Source organism: Pezoporus flaviventris, unplaced genomic scaffold, assembly GCF_033815535.1.
Source record: "Pezoporus flaviventris isolate CSIRO_AGI_PZ_B2104156 unplaced genomic scaffold, CSIRO_AGI_Pfla_v1 ptg000066l, whole genome shotgun sequence".
NCBI classification, from domain to species: domain Eukaryota; kingdom Metazoa; phylum Chordata; class Aves; order Psittaciformes; family Psittacidae; genus Pezoporus; species Pezoporus flaviventris.
In genome coordinates, this window is record NW_026892614.1 from 26,656,350 (window position 1) to 26,682,011 (window position 25,662).

At 42.3% G+C, this 25,662-nt stretch overlaps 1 protein-coding gene across 6 annotated transcripts in view; it reads right to left on the bottom strand.

Annotated features, from left to right (window-relative positions):
• PHACTR2 (phosphatase and actin regulator 2) overlaps positions 1-25,662 on the bottom strand; it is a 134,105-nt gene that overhangs the window by 74,181 nt on the left and 34,262 nt on the right. The window contains exon 1 of one of the 6 annotated variants that reach the window (XM_061471692.1): positions 1,655-1,864. The exons of the other annotated variants lie outside the window; for them this stretch is intronic. Within the exon in view, the coding sequence (XP_061327676.1) occupies positions 1,655-1,697 (43 nt within the window). The 5' untranslated portion in view covers positions 1,698-1,864. Of the gene's footprint in view, positions 1-1,654; positions 1,865-25,662 lie in introns of those variants that run through there. 6 annotated transcript variants of the gene reach the window in all.

Consider the following 25,662-nt stretch of genomic DNA (forward strand, 5'->3'; position numbering starts at 1 on the left):
ATTAAGCCTTCAGACCATACCGGCACAGCAGACTAGAGAAAGTAAATTACTGCCCCCCCAAGGATCCATGCCACCCAAAAACCTACCTACCCTGTGGCTTCTTGTTAAGGATACACTCTCCCAACAATTTCAACAGGGCTGTATGTGTAGTGGGACTGTTCTGTGAAGCCTCCTGGAGGCACCACCAGTGTGTCATCACAAGTACAGTGCTCTTACAATGGTGATAACTACAATTTACTTTGCAATACTGAGGCAACATCACCATAATTTACATCTTCAGATAAAAGTCTCTTATTGCTCCTCATTGAAAACACTGATTTCAGTTGGGAAAGAATTCAAGGGTGACTTTTTTCTTTCAGGTGAAACTAGAAATCCTGTGCAATAATTGTCCATTAGCATTCTGATGAGGGAACACAGAGACCACAGCTATGGTTAGTAAAGATAAGTGTGTGTGTGTCTCCCCCCCTTCCCAGGCAAATCTCCTCACAATGGAGTCTGCACGTAAGAATTTAGATACATTTTTGTACAGGAAGTTTAACAAAGACTTTTAACCAGTCCATCTGTTTCCCTACATCTGTTTCCGAACGCCTACCTTGACATAATTCCAGTGCTGGTTGAAACCTTCAACGGGATGGTGAAATTTACTGGGAATGGTCAGATTTCTCTTTTATGCGATGTTTGGCAGGAGAAGAAATCACGCAAGATTTTGACCGAGGTGGATGACTGGGAAGTTGCACTGCTGGCAACATAATGGAGCTTCTCTGAAAATACTGTTACCAAAACTATTCTTTGAAACACCAGCAAAGAAAAAGAAGAGGGGAAACCAAAAGTTTGTTGTGCTGTCTCCTATTTGGCAATACATTTTCCTATTAACAGCAACAAGCAAATTAAGAACAACGTTCAGCCTTCAGAATTAAAATCTACAACAGGATTTGCTTATTTTTTTTTTAATGGATACAAAGGAAACAGGCAGTGAAGAAAAACATGCGTGCAGTGACATTTTCACAGGAAACTTCAATCCTCGCTGGAGTTAATTTAAATTCTACATCCTATTATTGTGGGAAGAGTTTTTCAGTAACTAAAACACACCGGGTTATCCTAACATGCCTCCAAACTGCATTCCAAGTAGTTCGTACTATCTTCAAAACGCTGTAAACAGCTCGGGATGCTTTACGGGGGGGGGAGTTCCACTCACACGCTATTTATTTATTTTCAATAGTGTGCTTACACACAGAACGTCCTGGAGCCAAAAGCAACCAGATGGGCGGGTTACTAGCGGCGCTGCCGGGCGAGGTGCCAGAGCTCCTTTCCTTCCCCCTCTTTTTACCCTCGATCCATACTTATTTATTTATTAAAGAGGAAAAGAAGCCCCAAGCCCCCCGGCGAGCTGGGGGCACCGCGGAGCTGCCGAGCCGGGAGGGCAGCGCAGGAACCGGCCGCGTCTCCCCCGGCACCATCCCCACGGCGGCCCGAGGGAAAAGGCGGGCGGCGACCGCAGCGCTCCTGGGAGCCCGGGCACAGTAACCCGGCCCGGGACTGCGATCTTCCCCTACGGCTGGCCCACCGCCGCCGGGAGCTCCCCGTCCTCGCCTTGCCGAGCCCCGGAGGAGCCCAGCCGCGCTGTCCCGCCCGCCGGAGCCCCCCCGGTACTCACCGCCTGCCGGCTCGGGCAGCGTGGAGACCGAGGTCTGCCCCATGGCTTAGCCGGGAGGGCGATCACACCTCCCTCCGGGCGCGCAGCCTCCGCCGCGGCTGTCCCCGAGGGGCCATCGCATTTTCCGCTGGGCCAGCACTCCCGGCCGCGCAGCCCGCCGGCTGGCGGGGGCCGGCTGCGGGCCGACGGCTGCCTGTCATACCGCCGCGCTGCCGGGCCGCCGGTCGGAGCGGGGCCACGGCAGCAAAGCCGCGCCCCCCCCCCCCCCCGCGCCTTCTCGCCCCGCCCTGCCCGGCGGCAGCGGTCTGTGCTGTGCTGTGAGGCGCTCCTCTCCACGCCGTTCCCTGCCAGGGTTTCTGCTGCAAGACCGCGGTGCGGGAGGGACCGTGAAAGTCCTTAATGAGCAAGAAAATAAAAACTAATAAGAAACCCCTCTCTTAATTATACGGAAATTGGAAAAGTCGGTGCTTAACCCGCGAGTCCCCGCTTAACACTGCCGCCCTCCGAAGCCCAAAACGTTAGCCCAGGTATCACATTATTTCCAGCCCTTCTCATCCCCTCGGAAGGTAGAGCGAAAACCTGTGGCAGCTGTAGGCAATGATCCCATCGAAGGCTCTTCTCCTCTGGGAGCAGTTTTCAGGGCTTTGCTACAGTCACAACTGGAAAGGGAACGCTTGGGCCAGGCAGCCCCCGGGGCCAATACCAGCCCTTCTTAGCTGTGATAGAGGTCTGAGGAAGAGTCTGACCCTCGCCTTCCTCACAGGTGCATGCTCTTGTTTCTTTTGAAAGAAAGAAGATAACCTAAGACAGTAGCACCCAGACAGCACTCTGCTATAACAAGTGACAAGAAGGGACATAATAAATTGGATAATCTGATGGGGAAGATAGGGAGAAATAGAGATTGTGCACAAGCGCAAAAGGAGCAAAGTTTTTTTTGTTTTTTTTTTTTTGCTAGGGTTTTTGAATGCATAACTGAGATCTAAGCAGTGATACAGACTCAATGTTGGAGCAGATAACTGCTACCAACGATGGAAAAAACCCAACCAAAACTAACAAATAACCAACAAATACTCAAGTGCCTAATAGCTGTTAACGTGCGGCATCTAGAAACAAGCTGGGAGATGCATATGCATCACCGGAAGACACTCAAGGCTCATCTAAAGAACATGATGCCCATCCCTGGAAGTGTTAAAGGCCAGGTTGGTTGGGCCTTTGAGCAACCTGGTCTAGTGGAAGATGTCTCTGCAGGGGGTTGGAACTATATGATCACTAAGGTCCCTTCAAACACACACCTTTCTATGATCCTATGATTTGTTAGCAAGGCATATGGTGAAATAACTATGGTTTTGACTAGTGTGTAAATCCTAGAGGGGTTAGCTGAGGAGATTTCTGACCCACTGATCTTTGTATGTGTTGGTCCTATGGTGACATCTGAAGAGATGGAGAATTGTATTAGTGTGAGGCTGACACTCAGGAAGCAAAAGGAGTGCCACAAGTAAGTGCAGTCTAAGTGGCCTGGCATCCATTATAGGCAGAAGAGATGCAGTCATCAACTAATACATGGTGAATAGAGAACACCATAACTAATGCTAATCTTCATGGGTTTTATAAAAATCAGGTCTTTGTAAACAGGACTTTTTTTTCCTTGTTTTATATGATCACACATCAAATTGCCAGAGGTACAGGCTTGAGCATAACAGACTTATGGTAGGTACTTGATTTAGTAAGAGAGCAAAAGTGAGGACAACACAAAGTTAAAAAAGCACAAGCAGATGAAGAACTAAATGAAAAGCAGATCAACTGTCCAAGTAGCACTAACATTTAATGAGGGCGTTTCTGCTGGGGAGCTGCAGGGAGGCTCTTCAGTGTTTTCATCAGCAATCTAGAGCAGTATTATTTCAAACAGCTTTAAAAGACTAAATAAATCACCACCAGCAGCAATTTTAGATGGAGTAAATATTACCAGAGTAATAATGAGGACAAGGCAGCCACAGAGTTATATGGATTATTTAATGAACTCAGCTCTTTCAAACAAGTAACTTTAATAGGGTCAAAAGAACTAAAAAAAAAGCACAGACAAGTGAATGGGGTGAATAACAGAAGCACCAGGGGGAGCTGAGGCAAAGGTAGATGGTCTACCCAAGAAAAGGCTTTCAGACAGGTGGCATGTTGAACAACTGATTTCTGTCACTTATTTCGCAGGAGAGGTTTTTTGCATCCATTTCCCACATTCATTTTTCTTAGCTTGAAACTTATTTTTGAAAGGTTTGTTTTGAGCAACTCAAGTTACCACTTTGGAATCCCTTGTAAACAGGAACATAAAAGTGTTCCTGTCTGCCTCCAGTGAATCTCATTAATTTTATCAAAGGAATTTGTGTTCCCCTGCTACATAAAAGCCAAGTTTACAATGCAAAAGTACATATCATCTGTCTGCAATGATTCCTGTGAAGTTATAAACTCCTCCAGGTCGATTTGTAAGCTGATAAAATGGGTATAGTTATCACATCCTCCAGTGTAGTTGAATTAGTTGCCAATTTCTTTTGGTTCGGTTGTTGGGTTGGTTTGGGCTTTTTAATTCCTAAGTTAACTGACTTAATGGTGACTCCCTTTCATGTTTTCTCTGCAGCCACCTCATTTTTAAGTGTCCTGTCTTCATACAGCAGCAATGCTTAGTGGTATGTTGCAGAGTTAATTAGATACGGTTTCTGCTGTAGAAAGCAGGGAATGGCAGTTTTAGTAGGGAGCATAAATGTCAATTTATAGCACTAACAGATTACAGGCATTGTGCTGTATAGAATAAGAAAATGAAGTTTCTGCTTCTAAAAGTTTACCCAAAAGAGCAGCTTGTAAACAAGTTATAATTTATTTGAATTAGAAAATTTAAAGGTCTTATTAAGGGGATTTTTATTAATGACAGACAAGATACTGGGAACATCCAACACTGTCATAACAGATTCTTTATTCAGTTTTGTAAAATGGGCAAAAATGTGAATTCCCTGAAGAGAGACTATGAATTGAATACATAAGATAGTACTGGTCAATACAACAGTTATGTCTCTTTCAGCTTTATTTCTGCCATCAAGATGCAAAGGGTCAATGTACACATCTCAGACTACTCACAGTCACTAATGATCATTAAATTAGAAAAATAAAAAGCACTTTTCTGCTTAGATCCTGCCATTTAAGCCATTTGATTAAAGAATTCAGCTTATGAATCACCAATGAGATGCAATGAACCCTGAAGGCATCTACCAAAATGTGACCTATGAGAGAAACTGGACTGTGGAAAGCAAAGGCATATTACATTTCTTGTATGTAGAGCTATATTTATGTAACTGCCTTCACACAAGGAGGGATTCTAGCATCCTACTGACATTCCAATACGAGCACTCACACAAAATACAGTTAGTATTCAGTTATGACATGAGCAAACACAAGCAAGAACCTAAGTAATTTTTTTAGTCATGGGTCACACTAAGGTTTGTGATAGTGACATTGAATTTGTACCTTCCTGTAGAGAACTTGCATTTACATAGGATAAGACTTTGGGGAGGGTGATAACAAAATCAGTTTGTTTGCTTAAGACCAGAACATCAGCTGTGGTTGCACTAATTCTGTGTTCTGGGAAATGCAGTTCTTAAACAGGCGCTGTCTAAATAAAATCACAGGCTGTATTAATGAATTATACTGGCATTGTATTGGGAATGTAGGCCATTTCCCCTTAATAATCAGGAACTTCTATAATAACCCTAGATTATTCTCTCGTTTGAAATACTTAAAAATATATGCATCCTTATTTACTTTTAATGTCTTAGTGATGCTAAGTTCTCGCCAGTGTCCTCTGCCATTTCCAATGCACTAGTACCAAAAAAAAAACCAACTAGTTTGAAATCTTCAAAAAAGAGCTGCTATCTTTGCAAGTGATCATCACAAGTCTTTCTCCCTCAAAAAAACCTACTGTACATACTGTCTACACAGTAGAATGAAAGGGATTCTATGCAGAATAACTGAGAAGAGCTTCTGTAGTTCAGTTTCTGAATTTGGAAGCTAGGGGTTTGGGCCAGAGGAGTTAGCATACATATGAGGGCTATTATGATTGAAACATGTAACAGACATTCCTTGGGTGAGTTTTGCTTCTTCAGATGAAGACTGCACTAGGAGACAGGTACTAGGATCCCTACCAATAGAAAGTCTAAGGGCCTCAGGTGATCTCAATTCCTGTTTCAATGTCTGTTCTTATTTATTCTTACCAGCTCTTTGCCATCATAGGTGGGAAAGGAGCACAGCTGGGCAAGCTCATTTCTGGTGATTTGGCACAAACAGGTTTTCTTTCTGCTCGCAAATTATCTGCAAATAGTTGTACACTTGAAAAACTTGTTTGCTGCTCTAAATTATTCACCACAACAGTTTGTAAGCTAATTTCACTTGGACAATGGGAAACAACAATTAATGGCAACAGCAGTTCAACAATCCAGGCTGGATAATATGAGTGCACTATGAGCCCTCAGCCATGGGCCTCTATTTGTGCTCTCTGACTCAGGGGTGATATCTGTACCTAGAGGAAACTTTCACAATAGCTGCATCAATATGATTTTAAATAGTTAGCAATGAATGCTTATAGATTATACTAATGTGGTTTTATCATCTGATCTGTGACTTCTGTTGTAGATTTCAAGTAAACAGTACTCTCGCCTGTACTAAGTAACTTCTTGGCGAGCTGTTCTACAGACTTGAACATTGCAAGCATGTTGAAAAATCTCCATTTCATTTTAATAACAGTTTGCAGTTTCTTGTGGTACTGCATGCCCTGAGCTTTTAAAGTAATTTAGATAATGTGTGTGGTTAAAAGGCAGAAAATAGAAGGAAAACAGTCACAACACAAACATTTTGGGAGTCATGGAGAGCAAATCCACTTGTCTCCTGCACGCACTCCTCAGATTCAAAAACTGCCCTGCTCCCCCAGTGCAATTTCTTTAATATTTCAATTTCTACATGCTTCAACTCTACCCCAGTTCTGTTCCACAATATCTTTCGGGTATTTTATTTCCCTAATCTCCCTTAAAGGCAAATTCTAAAGCTTTCTATCCCTCTGAGTTCCTTGACTTTTCTCCATCCTCTGATTGTTGCTCATGTTTGTTTACATCACTTCCAAAGATCTGGAGTCAGCTCCCTTGCTTTTCTTTAGCAAGCCTGGCCTATGCAGGAGCCTTCCTTTTCTCATAGACACTGAGTATTTCAGTAATTATTTGGGGTATTATTTTCATATCTGCTTTTTAAAAGTTACTGGCTGCCTGAAGACTTCTGATGTAATCCAGGTCTTGGAGAACTTCTTGTGCAAGATTATGAACGGTGAGCAGAAAGACTCAGACACTGAATAATCAGACCCTCCTGACACTAACAGTGTTGGGCTTTCTTAATTTGAGTTTACTGAAAATTTACATGCTGTAAGAAATGTGTGTTCTTCAGGGCAAGGATCTTCTTTAAAGAATGGCTAAGCACTGTGCAGTTGATGCTGGAAAAAGCTACCTTCTGTCCTTGTTTAAAGCACCAATGAGAACTGACATATTGGATCACATTGTTTCCCTGAACCCTAGACCAGATAGCCCTGAAAAAAGCTGAAGAAGCCCCAGTAAATGGCATGACATATTACCAGAAGTCCTCACCCTAATACTTAACAGTTTAAATGCAACAGCCCTGGTTTAAATTTTACACTTCACATTTTCAGAAACTCTCTATATGTTTATGATTGTTAATAACAAGAACTCTTAATATTAATGTTGTCCATATGTGATCATTTCCTTTGTGCTTTATAGTGACTCCTTGAACCCAGCACCTCCTTTTACGTTGTTTCCCCATGCAGTGGCAGTGTTGTGACAGTACAGGTCAGCATTTCCTTTCCAGTCAGAAAACAACCATCAGAAGTTTTTGAACCAAGTGTGTGTTTGTCACCAGATGTCAATCTTGTCCAGGGTTCCAGATTTATGATGAAAGACAAAAAGAACTACATTAAAAATTATAAATAGCATTCTGCCTGTCCTAGTTCAAGCCACTGGGGAAGAAGAAAACAATGACGTAAAAATGAGTGTAGAGTTCCTCAAGAGTCAGGTTTCTGCCAGGTTTTCAAAGGCTTTAGTCACTGCAAGTTCCCATCAGTAGCTACAACAGAGCAGATAGGCCCCTTTACTAATACAAGTTGGCATGTCCCCAGCAGAGAAAATGAGGCAATGCAGCTAAGGGCAGCTGGAGGATACCACCTTTCCTCCTCCACATCTTCTCTCAAGGCCTGTTGCACCTTTCATTGCGTTCACCGTAGCAGTGGTCGCACAACTGGAGCTCCCTAATACATTGTTTCAAGGAAAGGCTACTACCAGCTGGACCAGTTCCCCTTAGGCTTTTTTTCTGCCTCCTGTCTGGGCTTAATGGCAGCTGCTGGGTGCCTCCTGGCTGCTGCTGCTACAATAAAGCCCAGTTATCCAGGAGAACTCTGTGCTCTCCAGCCCGTCCAGCAGTGCCTTCTCACTTCAGAGAAGTCAGCCATGACACTAGTCCAGCTGTACTAACCATTTTCCTTAGGAAAACACAGCTTTCTGCTCCTCAGGGCTGTGTGGCGGTTGCTGGCTGCGGCTTTCCCTCTACAGCTCCACGTTCCTTAATGAATCACTACTTTTTGGCAGCAAAGCAAAATAAACACATCATTTTGGTTGCCTTTGCCAAATGTACGTACACTTAGAGCAGGTTTTGAATGATAGAAAGCAAAAGGTTTAATGAAATGTGCAGGCTGTGTAGCTAAAAGTTGCAAAAAATGCGAATCTGGAGGCCACAATACTGTTACCCCAACAGTCATTCACATCTTTTATATTTTCTAGAACACATGGAGGGGAACTACCAGTAGGGTATCAGCTACAGCTCTCACCAGGAAAAAGCAGTAATAGGAAGCGGCATAGGGCTACAGGATCACTTGCCAGCATGATGGTTAGATGTCTACTTCTTTCTTTCCTCTTCTGTTTGTTAATTGGTTCAGTGTAGCTACACATAGCACAGCAGAATTTTACACTGATGCTTCCTAGCCTATGTGAAGGTGAAAAAAGAGACATCAACAAAATATTTGGCAGGCGTATTAAATGAAGTTTCTCAACTGCTCGAGCCAGTCGTGTGCGCATACCCTGTCATGCACTTTAGCCCTTTTGAAGTGCCTGAGCCTGTCTGTGACTTCAGCACATCCATTTGCTCTTGCTGACTTGAGTGAGAATTGAGAAAAAGTTTTGAAAGTGTTTGGCACAATTGTTTGTCTCGTTCCTCTCCATTCAATCAGATTTTAGAATGAATTTAAATGTATTGCTGGACTATAATTAACTCTGAAGGGCAGAAGACCACAGGGGACTGCCTCATACCTCTTTCAATGTGCAACTGAAAAGACACTTCCTTAAACAGTATCCTGGATGTTGGCAAAGCTTGAAACCTAGACCTGTGCCTGATTAACTGTCAAAAATCAGAATAATCTCTGCCTCTGACAAATCAAAGTCACCCCCTATAAAGCTAGTTTATTACAGAAATCTCTAGATCATAATACAAATTTCAGCTTTCAGTTTCATTTCCCCCTATGTTTCTACTACTGTGAAAATGTGGACCTTTTTTTTTTACCCCACTGGGAAAATGCATTTTTTCCACTCTCCCATGACTCAAAAACATCTGAAAGATTGTTCCCCCAAGCTTACGAAAAAGGGTGAGGGGCTAAGTTCACCTTTTGGCAAACACACAGGATGGAAATTTTTGACTCAAAAGAGGATTTCCAAAATAAAATAAAACATAAGAAGCATGCGAAAACAAGGGGTTATAATGGAAACTATTTTCATAGCCAGCTCTAAAGTAAGCACTGCTGCTCCAGAGACACATGGTAGTGATGCAAACATTGGTTTGAGGCCAAAACCCCTAGCATGCTAGTGGAATCCGGAAGCACTGCAATATTAAATACACCTCAAAATATATGTCAGACATCTCCCTCTGTCTGTTCCACTTACTCTGCACAGCGCGACACTATACACTATTCATCAGTGTCTGCAGAGTAACGGAATAAGGGGCCAGTGGCAGATGCGCTCTCCTTTCTTTTGGTTGGGTTCTTTCCTGCACCATGTTCCATGAATGGTCTTCTGCAAGAAGCTTATTATTCCCATTTTGCAAATATTGAGCTAATAACCACTTTTCATCTGCAGCACTTATACAGCATCTATTATTGCAGCATGTGAGCACCCTTCAGTGGTTCTAGGGAAGTGCTATTATCCACAAGGCAGGACTTCCACATTTCATCTGGGAGGGTAGGTGCTACAAAAGGCATGAGGGCATCCTGCTCAGCTGCACTCTTCATTGGCAAACTTTTCCTTCTATCTTCAGTCTGCTTCTTCCAGCTGCTCCAAGGCAGGCAGTTTTCTATCATGGAAACTTTTTTGGTATTTTTAACACCTACCATAATGACAGCTATGCCTGTGATCATGGACTGCATCTTTGCCAGTTCATTAGGAAAGCCCACAGCCAGTTAAGCGTCGTAATCAAGGGCATAAAATGAAAATTCTGCTTTTTGTACAGCTTGGCTTTTTTGTAGATTTGTAGCTTTTGCTCACTGTTCTTACCTGCAAAAAAATGCAAACACCAGCTGAAAATTTCCCCAGAAGTGGCACTGGTGCAGCATCCCCCTCTGCCACCTGAATTCTCCAGGGGTTTAACGGAGGGGCAATGTCACCTCCCTGCCGACTCTGTCAGGCTCTGTCTGTCTGCATATACACATGAACACTAACAGAACTCTGACTTAGGATGCTTCTCCTCTGCCAAGCCTGGTGCCAGCTCCCTGAAGGGCTCAGAAACTGTAGGTAGAAGCTACCATACTTGAGCATTACCACACAAGCCCATTTCCCTTGGAAAAGCAGACCAAAAAACCTGTAGCTTGGTGCTTCCAAGCTCGCGTGTGACTACACCTACCTGCTGACCCTGGAAAGGACCTGGGCTCAGTCAGGAATGAGGGAGGTTTTGAACCTTTTGAATGAGCCACTGTCTTTCATTCTCATTGTAACTTTTTTCTTAGTAGATTTTACATACCATTCATTTCTAAAGCCATCCTTGATGTTGGGAAACGTATCATCCCTGTTTAACTCCCATATGACTGAGTGCATTGCTGTGAATGAGGAGAGTTATAAAGGGTCAGGTTCTGCACCCTTGCCAGCATGCTGTAGGGGAATTCTCATCTAGTAACCTGCTAATATGTCCCCAGAGAAGGCTGCTTTTAATGAGGGAGAAAGCCTGATGAGCTTTGAGCTCCTCCCATGCACATGGCATTTGGTCTCTACATGGTAATTGTTTCAACCTTTGGGTCTCATTCTGCTATTTAAATCCTCATGCATCATTTGTTCCCTTGCTGGTGGCCAGGGGAACCAGCATCCTTTACCCATGCTAGACCTGGGGGTCTTTTGGTGCTGATCCATATCGTGTTTAGCTCAGCTTCATTCAGTTGGAAAACCCACTTAAGGAAACTAAAGCAATGATATGAACTAAAGCAGGAATTCCATATGGTTCTTGTGAAAAGACTTTTACCAAGACTAAACATCAATATTATACTTTTTTCTAACTACCTGCTTAATACAGCAGGTCATTAATGCAGCACATTTAGTTAGTTAAAATGAGCACATTTTATTCAATTAAAATTCAGCAGCATTAAGTCCAGATGTGCTACAGGGAGAAAAAATGCAGAGACTTTTAAAGCTAATGTAAATGTAATATTTTTGTTTTCAGCTACAATCCAATTAAATTGGGCTGACACAAGCTTTCACAGAAATGCCCAGGAAAATAACTCATTGCAAAGAAAATCCATTTAAAAGAAAAGTACTTCAGATATTTTCATGGTTCTGTGACTCACTGAATTACATTCCTGTATAGAAGCCACAAAGCTGATGTGGGAGAGCCAGTAATAAGACCTTTACCGGTAAGCTACTTACTGGGAGACAAAGGACTTAATTTCACAGTGGGTTTTGGTAGTATTTGAGAGTCAAAAAAAATAAGCAACCCAAGATGACCATTGCCGATGGAAGGGTATACACATTTCCAAAAACATGGCCTGCCCAGGGAGCCCTGACTGTCTCCTCACAGTCCTTGGCATCACTGAGAGCCAGGCTGAAATGCACCTGGGACAGTGCAAAGCATAGCACTGGGCCATGCAGGAGTGCCTTCATGGCACTCCAAATAGCATCTGCTGGGCTCTTTGGCTGTGAGGCAGATGCCTTTCATTATGGGGTATGATTCACAAAATCCAGCTTGGCATTATGCTTTAGTATTTTCTATAAGGTCACTTAGAATTGTGCTATCTGGTATAGGACTTTCCTGTCACTGGGGTGCAAATACAAATGCTGTCTGCCTTTGCTGATAGGTCTTAATGATGTTTAGAAGAGAAAAAAAAAGATACCCTACATAAATCTACACCCACTCCATTTCTCTTTTTAAACAGTTGCCCTTTCCTGAGGGGAAAGCTCAGGAGAGCTGAGACAGTTCCTTGCATGTTAGTTGTGTACCACAGTAAATAGTTGTTTTCTCCCAAAACAGTAAACAAAAGTCTATATAAAGTCTCGCCTACACACATGATGTACCAGGAGGGGGGGTGGTCCTAAGCATTCTCAAGCACAGATCCCACTCCAACTCCTAAAATACAGCACAAGATGTCAGAGTCTTCATTTTCCCATGAACTGCACAGTAAATATGAACTGCAGCCTTGAGTCACATATGGTGATGAAACCCAGTGCCTGTAAATTTATGAATGTAGCTGGCAGTCGTCAGTACATTATGCGGAGGTCAGGTTGCCAGTCCCTCCTTTGTTTATTCCTCTCACTTAATGATCCATTGCTGGAGACATACTGAAAACTTTCAGAATGTTTTACAATGTATTTATGCAACTGAGAAGTGTGTCCTGGCCTTTCCATTCCCATTATCCTGATACACTGAACATAAATCAGAGGTCGGTATGCAGATTTAGCATTTGGGGAAAGCACAGAGCATCTTTTTTTTTTTTTTTTCCCTAATGGATATAGATCGAATAATTGTTCCTTTCTAAAGTGCCCCTGAAGAGAGGTCACCTTTTGGCTAAGGGACAAAACAAGGCCACCTTCATTTTGCGCAGTTGAATTCCACAGCAGCCAAATGTCTCAGCATGGAATATTACACCCAGATCTAGGAAGACTTCCATGTGATTCAAGACAAAGTGTGGTTAAAATCATGTTATGTTGCCAGGTCGATCCCTGCAGCTCAATTTTTTCGAAGGTAGGGAGACCTCACCCTTGCTCAGAACTCTACTAACTCCTGGCCTCACAAGGCGGGTCATGTCCATGGAAAAGGGCTGGACCAGCTTAAGTAAAATCATTTATAAAGTGGATGTATTTAGACTCATGCATATTCTATGTTGTAAAAAGGCGCAAGTATTCTTGTGTGGCCAGCACCACTGAAAACTTTCTTGGTGCACGGATGTTTGTGTTAAAACATCCTGTTGATCCTACCAAATTTTTAGAAGTTTGAATGGAAGTTCCAGCAGAGACCTCTCATGCAGTTCAAATCCATGGACTAGAAGAGGTACGGAAAGCAGGACACACTGAAGAGATCTATTTACCAATCTAATAGAAAGAAAATTAAATATCTTAATTTTAAGGTATTCTGTTATTAAACTAGTAGGAGAAAAATTATGGGGTAGGCAGCCTGTACAAACCTGGCATTTCCAGGTATAAATATTATATATATATTATTATTATATTAATTTCCAGGTATTTCCACCATAAATATTAGGTGATTTTATAAATAATTTTCCCTATCAGGTTGAATAAGCTAATTAAGATAACTGGATCCACAATTCATGCAAGGCATATTTTGTTTCTGTAAGTTGTCTAGTAAGACTGGTTAACTAACAGACCATAGCAGCTTTAAGAAAAATTCATAGCCTTTCTGATGTAATTTTAGCTTGTCTGTTAATTTTTACATTGAATATAATTTGTCTGACTGGAAGGGCCTTTCTGATTGCAAACCCTTCCATTATGTACGTTCCAGGTTAATGCTTCCTAAAAGCTGAGCCGGTCTAAAGGACAAAAGAAAACCCAGAATATGAGGAGTGTGACGTTCTCCACAGACAGACAGAACATTTATGCGCATAGGTCGTTAGTCTACTGCTAATAGCCTGGTACTGAACTGACAGAATGAGTTGTCGTTCAGCTCCTCTCTGGTGCTGTTCCACTGAAGTCACTAAAATGTATTTCACTGACAACCAATTTTATACATAATATATTATAAACCTGCTGGTGCAGTAACCAACCATAATACTTCAGCATGTATGCAGGGATATGGCCATTGCAGGAGCTCCAGGTCTCCCTGTTCTTCATGGCAAGGTACTTCATCAGCATTTGTATTGGCTCACATACCACGCAAGGCAAAGTTCTACCACTAACATCAGACTGTGCCTTTTAAAAAAGAAACTTATAATTGCAAAACCAACAAATAGCAGAAAAGAAAGTAAGCACTACGTGTCCACAGGTATAAAATCCATTTCTTCCAAGAAGTTGCTGAGTTTTGAGGATGACAGCAAAATTCATGTCAAAATTCAAAGACGTGCACTTGGTCTTACTCAATTCACCACCTTCTATGTTTTTGACTGGCCCTTGAAAAGCTGGCACATTTCATTACATTAGAATTCAGTCTAAAAAAACCTGAACACGTGTTCATGGCTCACTGGTTATTAGGATAATCTGCAGGAAACAACATCACACTAGGGCATTGTTTGTGAATGTGAGGAAAAGGTTACAATAATAGCTTGAGCTCAGACCTGACTTCTTGACTTCCATTCCCTTTGCTATGAAGAAAGCACATGTTTTGTGTGGTAGCTATTTCCTTTATGGTCAAAGTTTTTTCTGACATTTGTTGCAGCCCAGAAAAGAACAAGGTGTAGGAAGAGAACGTTTATCCTGAAAACACTGAGTAGCTGGAACATTATGCTTGATAGGAAGTGACCAGCTACGGTGTAAAGCAAATCTCAGGTTCTTTATCATTGCAACATTTGAGTACCTCACAGTACCCAGCAAACAGATCTGCTACAGGCATAATCTGGGAGGTAACAGGATAACTGTGTGAAAAATTATTCCTTTTTACAGAAATGTGATTGGATCCACAAATGTTGAGTTCCACAGTCCCCAGCCTACTCCTTCATTGCTGCCCAACAACACAGGCCCCAGAATCACCCATGCATTGAAGCTTTCATCTTTGGTAACTAAACACCTACCCGGGGTGCCACCACAGCTGCCTGCATCATAGAAATGCCCTGCTAGCCCTTACACTTGGATAAATGGTGTCCAGTCCCTTTTGAAGACTCTTGGAGAGCAGCCTGAAGACTGACTTTTTGAAGAGTCTGTGCCTTTTGAAGTGATACTGGGCTGTCAGAAGAATGCATGTTTGGGGAGAAAAGCTTCCTTTTTCTCCTCAAGATATCCATTTTCAAGAGATGACCTTCGACAGCACTGTGCTGGGTAGCAAGGCACCCTGACATTTGTGTTACAGGGGCTGTCTTTCCAGACCAGATCTCACACAAAACTGGCATTTAGGTGGGGGGAACCCTTTCTGTCTCCATGCAGTAGCTTGGGTAAGAGGCAGAACAATTTGGGGGTTCTTGACTCAATCCTCTTTTCTGCCTGAAGGGATTAATTCTCCCTTCTCTGACCTTCCAATGGCCAAAGCTGTTTGCTGGTATAGTAGAGGTGGTTTGGGACTTTTGTTCTGACAAGCCGGTATCAGGGGGAAACTGGTGATGCTTTTGCATAAAGCAGTGTCAGCACCTTTCTATAGCACAGTGGCATGGGGCTGAGCTCTTGTTTCTAGTCTTCCTTCAAAAAAAAAAAAAGTGCTTCAGCATTAGCAAATTCTGAGTAGGACAGGTGAGTGTCCTAATCAGTAGGCTGCATTATCCCACACTTATTCTATTAAAGGCCTAATGAACTGCTCATTATTTTAGGCACTGTGGAGCTTGCAGACCCTGGCTGTGTGTTCAGACAACATCATTAACCCTCACCATGACCCATTCTCCTTGTCTCCAGCTCTTTTGTCCCAGGGAGCCTCTCCTGGTAGTGGATGCCCTGTGGTGTTGAATTCTTAAGTGCCGCCCAAAGAAAGACATCATAAACTGAAGAAGGACAGGGCTTAAAGGTTCTTCTTGATGGCTTTTGTTTTTGTTTTTTTTTAATTAAATTTAAGAAAACTCTCACTGGAGAGCAGAAGAGAAAACTGCACCAGCTGCCTAAAGCAATGGTAATAAGTGTTGCCTTGCAGTATGAAGAGCAGCACCAGTAATTTGTCTCCCAAAAAGCTGTATTCAGCCCATGAACCCTTACAGGTTTTCTAACCACCATCTTCACTGCAGCTCTGTGTGGGGCAGTTCCAGCTGCACCATCAGGCTGACAGTGACCTGGAGGAATGAGGATGGTGCCTGATTTCAGAGACAACACTAAAATGCAAGTGGAGATAAATGACTTAATTGGCTCTGGCTCACCCCCACCAGCCCCGCTTGCTAGTACTTACCACATAAAAGAAACATGAGATACTGCATTATACAGGAGCCCTGGCCAGTGCTGACTCCGTGACGATGAGAAAGAACTGAGCATCTTTCATTTATCTACCTGTGCAGTGAATGCACAGCGTAACATGCATTATTTCAACGAGCCTTTCTCCTGCTGAGAAGGCAGGGTAGTCAAGGCTTGCATGTGTCACCGTTGCCATACCATAGTGTCCGACAGGCAGCAATTAAGGCAGATGCAGCCAGCTCCAGTGGAAACAGAGGCTTTATTAAAACTGGAAGGAGGAATTCTGAGTGTTGATTAGTAAACATCCTGCTGGAGGCTTTCTAACACCTGGGACCCCTCATTTCCAGCCTTTCTAGAAATCTTTCTGCTTTAAGTTGTGCATATTGTTTTTCCCTGGTGGTAGTCAATAGTTACCTTCATTTTTGTAATCTGAAATATATTCAGAATTACCCATTACTGATATTTTAATGTAATATATATACACACACATAGTATATGCATACATTACAGTTCCCAACAATGTGTCTCTACAGATAGATCGTGGTGATATTGCGTCATAAGTGGGAATGAAGAGATCCAAACTAGTATTTTCCAGTAAGAAACATTGAGACAGCTTTCTTTGTGGGATTATCAAAACCAGAAAGCTGCCAAGGGATTTTGGGGTGAGGTACAAAGGAGGTTCAGAATATTAAGAAATGTGCTTTCATTAGTCTTTCACAGTGACTCAGATTGCTTAGCTACAAGGCTTTTCTGAATCCTCTCCAGATTTTCATGATTCAAGGATGATGAGGGACACCAATGATTACCTCACATCCCAGGAGCAGTCATTCTAGTGCTCCAACCAGAGTAAAACAACATCATTCAGTGGTGCAAATGCATTTAAAGAGTGCATTAGCTCTCTGGGACTGAGCTCAACAGCTGAACGTGTGCTTCTAGCATAATGCTATTAGTATGCAAGTATCTTTCAAAATCACTGCTTCTCAACACTAAACCTCCTAATCTGTAACTATGACCTGATTAATTTTTCCCCTGATTATATGGCTTTTCAGCTTTTCATACTGAACACATTGATTTCCTGTCTAAAAATAGTTTTGTATTTTCTTGCTAGTCAGTGCTGGTAGCACCATGCAGCCTGCAGCAAAGAGCCAGTTCTTGCTGGGTACCTCCTGAATCACACCTGGTGGGTGACAATAACTCCCAGAATACACTTGTATTTTGAAGCCTGGCATTTAGGTGTGGAATAACCCATTTAATACATAACATATTGGGTTTGCATCAGTTTAGGTTCTACGCCACAGAACCAAGCCAAACATCTTCTAATGCAGCAAGACATATGTATGAAACAATTCCCTCAAACCTGTTTTTCCTCCAACCCATGTTAATTGGAATTATTTGTATTCAATCTCTCTATTCTTTCTGGCTCAGTCCCTGTATCATCTGTTCCCTATTTTTGCCTGGGACTGATGTCAGATTCACCAGCTAATCATTACCAGCCTACCTCATTTTCTCCCTTTAAAAACTGTTACAACACAGACTAATAATAATTTCTTACAAAGCATGCAGTTCCATCACAAGGGAGACCAAGAGAGGACATGGTGTGCCCTACCTGGCTATCCTCAGAAGAAAAATGAGTCTGAGCCTGCATAGTTCACTGCCTTCACAGCCCACAAATAGAAGGCCAGAAAGCTCTGTTCACAATGTCTCTGAGCTACAAAACAAATGACAGCTCTGTGCCTTTGTATGGCCAACTGCCTGCAGCTCTTTCATAGCACTCTCCTGGACACTATTATACACTGAGACATCTTGCAACAGGCTGGGACCTCCCTACCTCCATATCCTACTTACATCCCTCGTATACATACAGGAAAGGTCCACGTAGCCCAGCACTCCATCTCCAACAGTGTCCCTAAGCACTGCAGACTTCCCACAGGCTTCGTGCTGTGGCTGAATATCACCCGCACAGGTCAATCCCCCATGTGCCAGAGAGTGCGTTGTTTTGCTTGGGAAACATTTTTGCTCCCATGTGATTGCAATGTCTCCTGAACTGCATAAAGAATGTGATGCAGCCATCCATAAATATTATGAGAAGACAACTTGTTCTATAAACGAACACATAACAGAATTTGATTTAATGCAACATTCGCTGAAACGGGAAGAAAAAATTGGGAGCAAAGTGGAAGTGTTGTTACGCTTTCTAAGGATGGTAAAAATCTGGGACTAGTCAACTTTGACACAGGAAAATCTGAAGTAACTCATGTTGTTTCATGTGTGGGAAGTCCTTTTATGCCAGTTGTAAAGAATGTCCAGTTTCCAACATTGAGGTCTAGCCAGTGTGACCAGGATCAGCAAGGAGGGAAATCATGAGGCACATGAAAACCTCATTTACTTTTTCTCTCAGCTAAGAAGCAGCCCAGTTTGACACAGGTAACTCTTCTGTTACCATTCTGTTTGTGTTTCTAGAAACCAAAATGCTGTTAAGATTTCACCCACTCCTCCTTCCAAACAGTACGAGACAGCCAATAGAGGACCCACGGTGGAAGCAGCCTAAACCAGCAATGCATATGCTGTCTTACACTGTATTTGAGCACAGCAACCTACTTTCATGGCATCACTTGCAGAACTGGAGCTCTGGTGCACAGTACATAGCCCAACTAGGGGAAGTACAGAAAATAAGTGCTCCAAATTCCTTTAAAAAGGAAAGCTTTATGGTTGCCAAGCTACTAATGTTGTCAAAACACTTGTTTTCCTTTTTTATTCTGCCCATAATACACTGGCTGTGAGAATGGGCAGAAGGTAAAAAAACAAACAAATAAAAAAAAAACAAACAGAAAAAAACCCACATATCAAAACACGTATCAGCTGTCTTTCAAAATGGTGGCAACCCACTTCTCCTTTAGCAGGCTGATCTATTACTTGAGGTAGCACTTACCGGTCTGGGTAAAAGCCTTAATGGCAGAACAGTGGAAAAGAAGATCACAGGCAAGGGGGAGCAGTGTCACAAAATTGTGGCTAAATGCTGATCACAGGAATAATGCTAACTTCTGCTTTGAACTTGTTCACCTCGAGGGTAGTCCTCTGAAATGGCTGCACAGCCTATCTGCATCTGGAAGAGGTGCACAAACTGTAACACTTGGGAGCCATCTGCTCTACAAGACAAAAAAAGCAGCGTTTGCCCTCAAGTTTTCAGATTTGTATAAAAATACAAATAAATCTAGTTGTGATTGCAACCTTGTGATTGAGTCTTTGGTGTCCCAGAATTAGCAAGCCATTGCATCAGGTAGACAACTGTTAACAGCATGTTGCTCTGTCATAATGGGCAATGGGACTGCAGGGGAAACAGACTTTGCTGATGCATGCACAGCATTACTAATGTGGTAGAAACTACACTCAGAAAAGTGCTCTTAAGCAGTAACCAGACAAACTACCCCCTCATTCAAGCAGTATATTATTAGATTCTTCACCCGCAGTGCAGAAGAAAGAGTGAGGCAGGCTACCACCTGAGAGAGAAAGGGGACACCACCACCTTCATCCTTATTCCTCCTAGGAGAAGAGAACATTTTTTGGGTGGGAAGATAATAGAAATAAAACTGGCTGTTTTCCTCCTTCAGCATTTCAAAATAAGACTCTAAATGGTGCTGAGCAGTAAGTCTACTTTGCCAATATTATACCTTCTCACTTTACTTTGCAGACAAGTTTCCCAAACTACAGTATTAAAGAATATACACAACACTTAGGGAACTTACGAGTTTGCAAAAGTTACAGAAACTTGTGTGAAAATGAAGAGCTATGTGTACAGCTACTCTATCTCCTCTTAGTACTGGGGTTGAAGAATCAACACCCAATTCTAAAATAATGAGCATTAATAGATGTTACATTAGTTTGAACTGTAGGACAATAAAATAAGACAATGTAATGATCATCACCTCTAGATGTTGCTGATGTTGGTAAGTAAATTGTTAACTGAGGGTTCTCAAAATCTTGCTCAAGACTTCATCACAGTTAATTTGGCCACAGAACTTCCTACATGTAGGTAAGAAAGTATTTTCCCCTACTACGCAGACTATGTAAGCTTGGAAATTGCCAGTATACCCTCACACGGCACTGTGCAACCTTCTTCTGCTTCTAAAAAAACCAGGCAATTCATCAGCATGGATGGCACCTCCAAAACCATGGGCATGGTTGAGCTTTGAGGCCTGTTTCCATCAATTAACACCACAGTGTTCGAAGATCTTCCAGCTAGAACTACAAAAGCTGTGTCCTGAGCTGGATGCCTTGCCAACTTAGGACACTGCAACACACCTACCTTGAGCTGCCTAACCAGTCTGGGTGCAGCCACCAGTACATATTTGACTATGCTGTTTACTGGTTGAGATTAATGTCTGCTGGGCAAAAGGTACCACACCATACAAATATACTCAGAGGTAGGTCAAGGACCTCTGCACAGCGCTGGTTAGGAGGAGCTGACATGGCCTTTGTGGGATGCTGAAGGAAAAAAACAAACAAAAAATCCATAGCTAAGTTTTGTAGGAAAAGTGGGGAAGGTGGGCTCTACCATTGCTTCCTATTCCCTTTTTTAACCCCAATGTCACCACTGTTTCTAACTCACTAAATCATATGATGCCCTATTCCTCCTGAACCCACACATGCCAAAGTAAACAGCCACTATGACCTCATGTGGGCACCACTCAAAGCCTTAAGCTGTGGTGTAGGAAATGCATGTTTATGCCTTACAGAAGACATATAATATATTACAATCACAGTGCTAAGGGATACAAACTAGGGAATTTAAGAGTTACATTTGGCAGCCTGCCTTTACTGTGCTCTAGTTATTTCTTAACATCCCAATTTAAGGGCAGCCTGTTGGCCCCAATTTTAAATTGTCTGGTATTTATAAGTTTCTGTCACAGAAGTAATGTTAAACAGTTTTCTAATTCTTTAATGAAAACTGCTGATTGTCTATTGCCTGACAAAGCAGGATGTCTCCATTAGAATAATAATTTATTGTAAATACAGTAGTATTAAGGCTGGCTATTCCGGGTATTAAAAATGCATGGAAAAAATCCATTGAAAAAAATGTTATGTGAGCTGTCACAATTTGTCAGTTTAATATCTTTGTCATTTGCATTTCTTTTCAAAATGCCAAGAGCGATTAAACCTTATCCCACCACTAGAAGTTGCCAAATTTCACTTGAAATTAAAACACAATAATGCATCATGTTAGTTATTTAAATAATATTAAATAACAAAAACAGAAACAGAAAAGAGAAAAAAAAAGGAGGCTTATATAACAACAGCAGCTACAAACTAAGCAGCTAAAATATATAGGCTGTTTCTGTGATACTTGCACACACACAGATTCCATAGGCTTCGTACAGTATCAAACCATTTCTGTGTCAGTAAGGACATAGCAAAGCATTGCTGGACTATGATCTGAATGTCAATAAGCAGCTCCCAGCAACATGCATTTTCTGCTGGTTTGAGATCACCGTATTTTCAGTTCATCTCTCCACATGGTTTCCATGCAAGCTTCCATCATGAAATACTCCTCGATTTTTGGACCAGTGCAAGTCCCAGTGAGAAAGACAGAAGGGACTTGTGAGTCAGCAGGAGCGGGAGCTAGGACGAATCGATCACAACTTTGTTTCCTGTGGAAATACCAGCTGCTGTCATACTTGTGTTTGAATTGCACTGTGCAAGCCTCTCCCAGCAACGGTCAAGCCATGGATGAAAAGGTTGTGTCTGGGATTGTCTTCCACTGTGTCTGCCACTCTATAGACACAGGATTGCCTGATCGTCACAAAATATCCTGTAGCCATTCAGAAATGTATTTAATAATAATAATAATTAATTAACATGCATTGAGTTGTGAAATAAGTAGTCACAGTAACTTTTGATAGCTACATTGCAAGAAAGGTGGCAATGAGCAAACCAAGATTAAGCAAATATTTATCCCTGGCCATTTTAGCTACTCCTGGACCTTTTGTTTTATTTGAAAACTGAACGTTATTAGGGACCAAATTCTGCACTCACATTTATTATTTGAGCTATATGTTCCCAGCAACTCAATATCCCACTGCTGACAGATCTGGGTCCAGTTGCCTCTGGGAGGAAAACAGGGAACCATAGACATCCCTACTTCTGTTCCTTGCAAGAAGTCCTATCACTAGTACACTGCCCCCACGAGGTGCTAGAAAAGGGTGCTTTTGCATCAGTACCAGAAGAAACCACATTATCTTCTACCCCTCAGTATCTCCAGAAAAAGTGGCAGTTTTATTCAAACAAATGTAGCTACTACTTCATTCTGGCATCTCCAGCAGCAAATGGGACACCCCTTCTACTGCTGAGCAGTGCCCAGGGCCAAGCACACATGGCTCCTTGGGTGTGGGATAACAAACCTGGATGACCCATCTCCTCCAACACCCTGTCTCTCCACATGGCACTGGTGTGGGATGCTTGCTTTGTCCCTGGGTCCCTCATGCTCACCTGACGGCTGGGGCCCATGTGCAAGAAGGAGCAATTAGAGAACAACTCAGCTGCTTTATTCAGGATTTACTTCTGTCTGCTGGGAGAAGGTTGCTAAGTGTTCTTATAGTTCTAAATTACTTATATTTTCCAATTATACTGTAGGAAGAATTCTCATAAACATTTTATGTGAAAATATGAAAAATTATTAAACAGTGAAATATAGAGGGGAAAAAAAAAGGAACATTTGGTAAAATTCCATCCAGTCTACTTTTAGAGCCCAAAGCAATACCCCTGCAAGTCACCCCATAATTAAGCATCAAATCTCCTAAAAGACTCACAGTTAAGAGACAATGAGCGATGATTAAAGAACAGCAGACTGGATCCTTATTATCAGCCACCTGCTCTTTGGTCATACGATCTTGGTTTCCCCCTTGCAGCTCACTTCCAGCCCCCTCAGTCTGGGGTGTTTGAAGCCCCCAGAGCACAGGCTGCTTTTCTCAGAGTAATTTGTGCTGGTGCCTCTCTTAACCAACTTTTCCTCCTCCAGACTGCTCCCTCATGCTGTCAACATCGTTAGCTCTGGCAGCTATGGTCTGGCCCTTGCTAGAAGAGTACGGGGAAGTGATACCTATCAAATTTGGACTACTGCTTCTGCACACAGCTCTTGCTTCTTCACCATAGGTGGCAGTGATGATTCAGAACACAGAACAGGGGTCAGAGGGCAGTTTGCCAACCCCACCCCCCCCCCCAACCAACAGATGTAAACATAAGACAAGTACTCAGCACCTGATGGTCAGCTGCTTGCTAGAAAACAGAACCACAGCTTATCAGAAAATAAGGTCTGTATTATACTGTCTCTCCAAACTAGCTGGAGTTCATGGTGCTTCTTTATAAGAAGTACTATAGCAACTGGAATTGTTGCTTAAAATACCATGTGTATGTCAATGCAGTGCAAACACAGCATTTCTAGCCAAAGAGAGTCATTTGAAGTCAGGTGGGTGGACCATCTCTACATTAGAAGATGCTCCATCATTTAGTCCTACATTATATTTGGTTACTTCTAGTGCAAGCTCCTATAGAGATATTCTGGGCTACATGTACAGAGACTTGAAAATAACATTGGAAGCAGCAGCTTTGCATGGAAGTTTACTCCTCACAGAAGTTTTTTCCAAGATCATGGCTTTATAAGCACACTGTTCCAGCTTCTGGGTAAAGGGGCATAAGCCATGAGTATTATTCTAAAATTACAACAAGAAGAAATTCAATAGTGTGGTACACTAGAGCATCTGCTTCAACTGAGTCCACAAGTGCAAATAGGAGACAAATAAAGATACACAATATAGTATAAAAAATACAAAGCAATAATCAACTCTTTATCACCAACGTGCAAACCATTTTGTTATCTTTAGAACAGGACACATGAACCCAATAAAAGTTGATGTGGCATTAATGAGAGCCCCATTTTCTGAGGACAAGGAACGAACACATACATAAGAGTGGGATGGAGTGAAAGGAGATGCTGTTATCCTTTCCAAAAGAATCTTCACACTGTTGGGGAGAACATGGGCTAAATACCACCAAATAGCAAAACAGAAGCAGCCAGCAGGACATGCCTGATTTTGCTGCTGGAGCTTGCAGTTGTCATTGCATCTCAAGGACTGACAAACCCACAGTTACACTATCACTGTCTCCATTGCAAGAGGTTTTGTTTCAATAGGTTTCCAAATTGATAGGAACAATTCAGCCAAGCTTAAGCCTTACATGGCCAAAGGGTTTCAGAGCTCTTTATGAACAACAAGTGAACCTTACAACACAGAGTTTTTTATCCAGCCTAAACCCGCACACAGATCTGCTGGGCTACATTGGATATTTGGGAACAGAGTGAGCTGATGAGAAAACCAAGACCATAATCTGAAGCCCACTTCCCAGCTTGCTCTTTTACCTACCCGAATGTTTTTCTCCCCTACATTATGAAACAAAGAACCCTGTTTGCCTTAAACTCAGGTAAGAGACCACAAAGTATCTGTAAGGTCAAATCCTTAACCAGCATTTAATCCCAACAGTCTCATATTTAAAGGATGCTAAATAAGTCCTACTGACTTAATGAAAGACAAAAATGACCAGTTACTTCAAAAGCAAGGGAATTACCATAAACAAACAGTTTCCTGTGTCTCTTACCCTTCCTGCAACACAAGAGATCACACAGAAGGCTAAATTGACACTTGCTGTTCACCCTGTCCCACAGCATTTCAGGCCTCAAGTTAAATAGTCTTGCTTCAGTGGGAAGGTCTATGTTTCACTGCTGTTCAAATACGAAGTTTGATGTGCTTCCGGATATTCCTCAGAGATAGGATATTCAATACGCGAGACCTCCAGCCGCTTTAAAACAGATTATTTACTGGAAGGCATAGCCTGCAGCCACAGCTGTAGAGCCTACATAATTCAGGGTAACAATTAACCACAGCTAGCTTCATGACTGCTAAACTAATATTCCAAGTGCAAAGAAGTCATATAAATCCCCAAGAAACACTAAACAAGGCCTCCCATTTTTGTTCAGCACTAGTACAGCATGGATTATGCAGCACATCATTATAGTGCCATTCACCCTGATGAGATCCTTTCCCCCAGCTTTTGGCACCTTGTGTTAGCATGAATGAATGTGTGAGACATGCCCACTTTAAGGTGAGATGCATGTCCAGACAGGATATGGCTGACTAGCAGATCTGGGGGAAGTGATGATACTGACCTCACTCCTTCTTACAGGAAATCCCACCCCCAAAAAGCATCACTTGGGATCACGTCCATTTCCGCAGCTTCTCTTTTCCTGCTACTGCACCTTTCTCGCTACTTTTATATTTGCCTTTTTTCCCATGAGTTATTTCCAGCCCTTCCTTGTTGTTTTTTTTTTTTTTTAAATGAGTTTTATTACCTCATTGCTATCACCAGGCTTGATGTGTCTGGCCC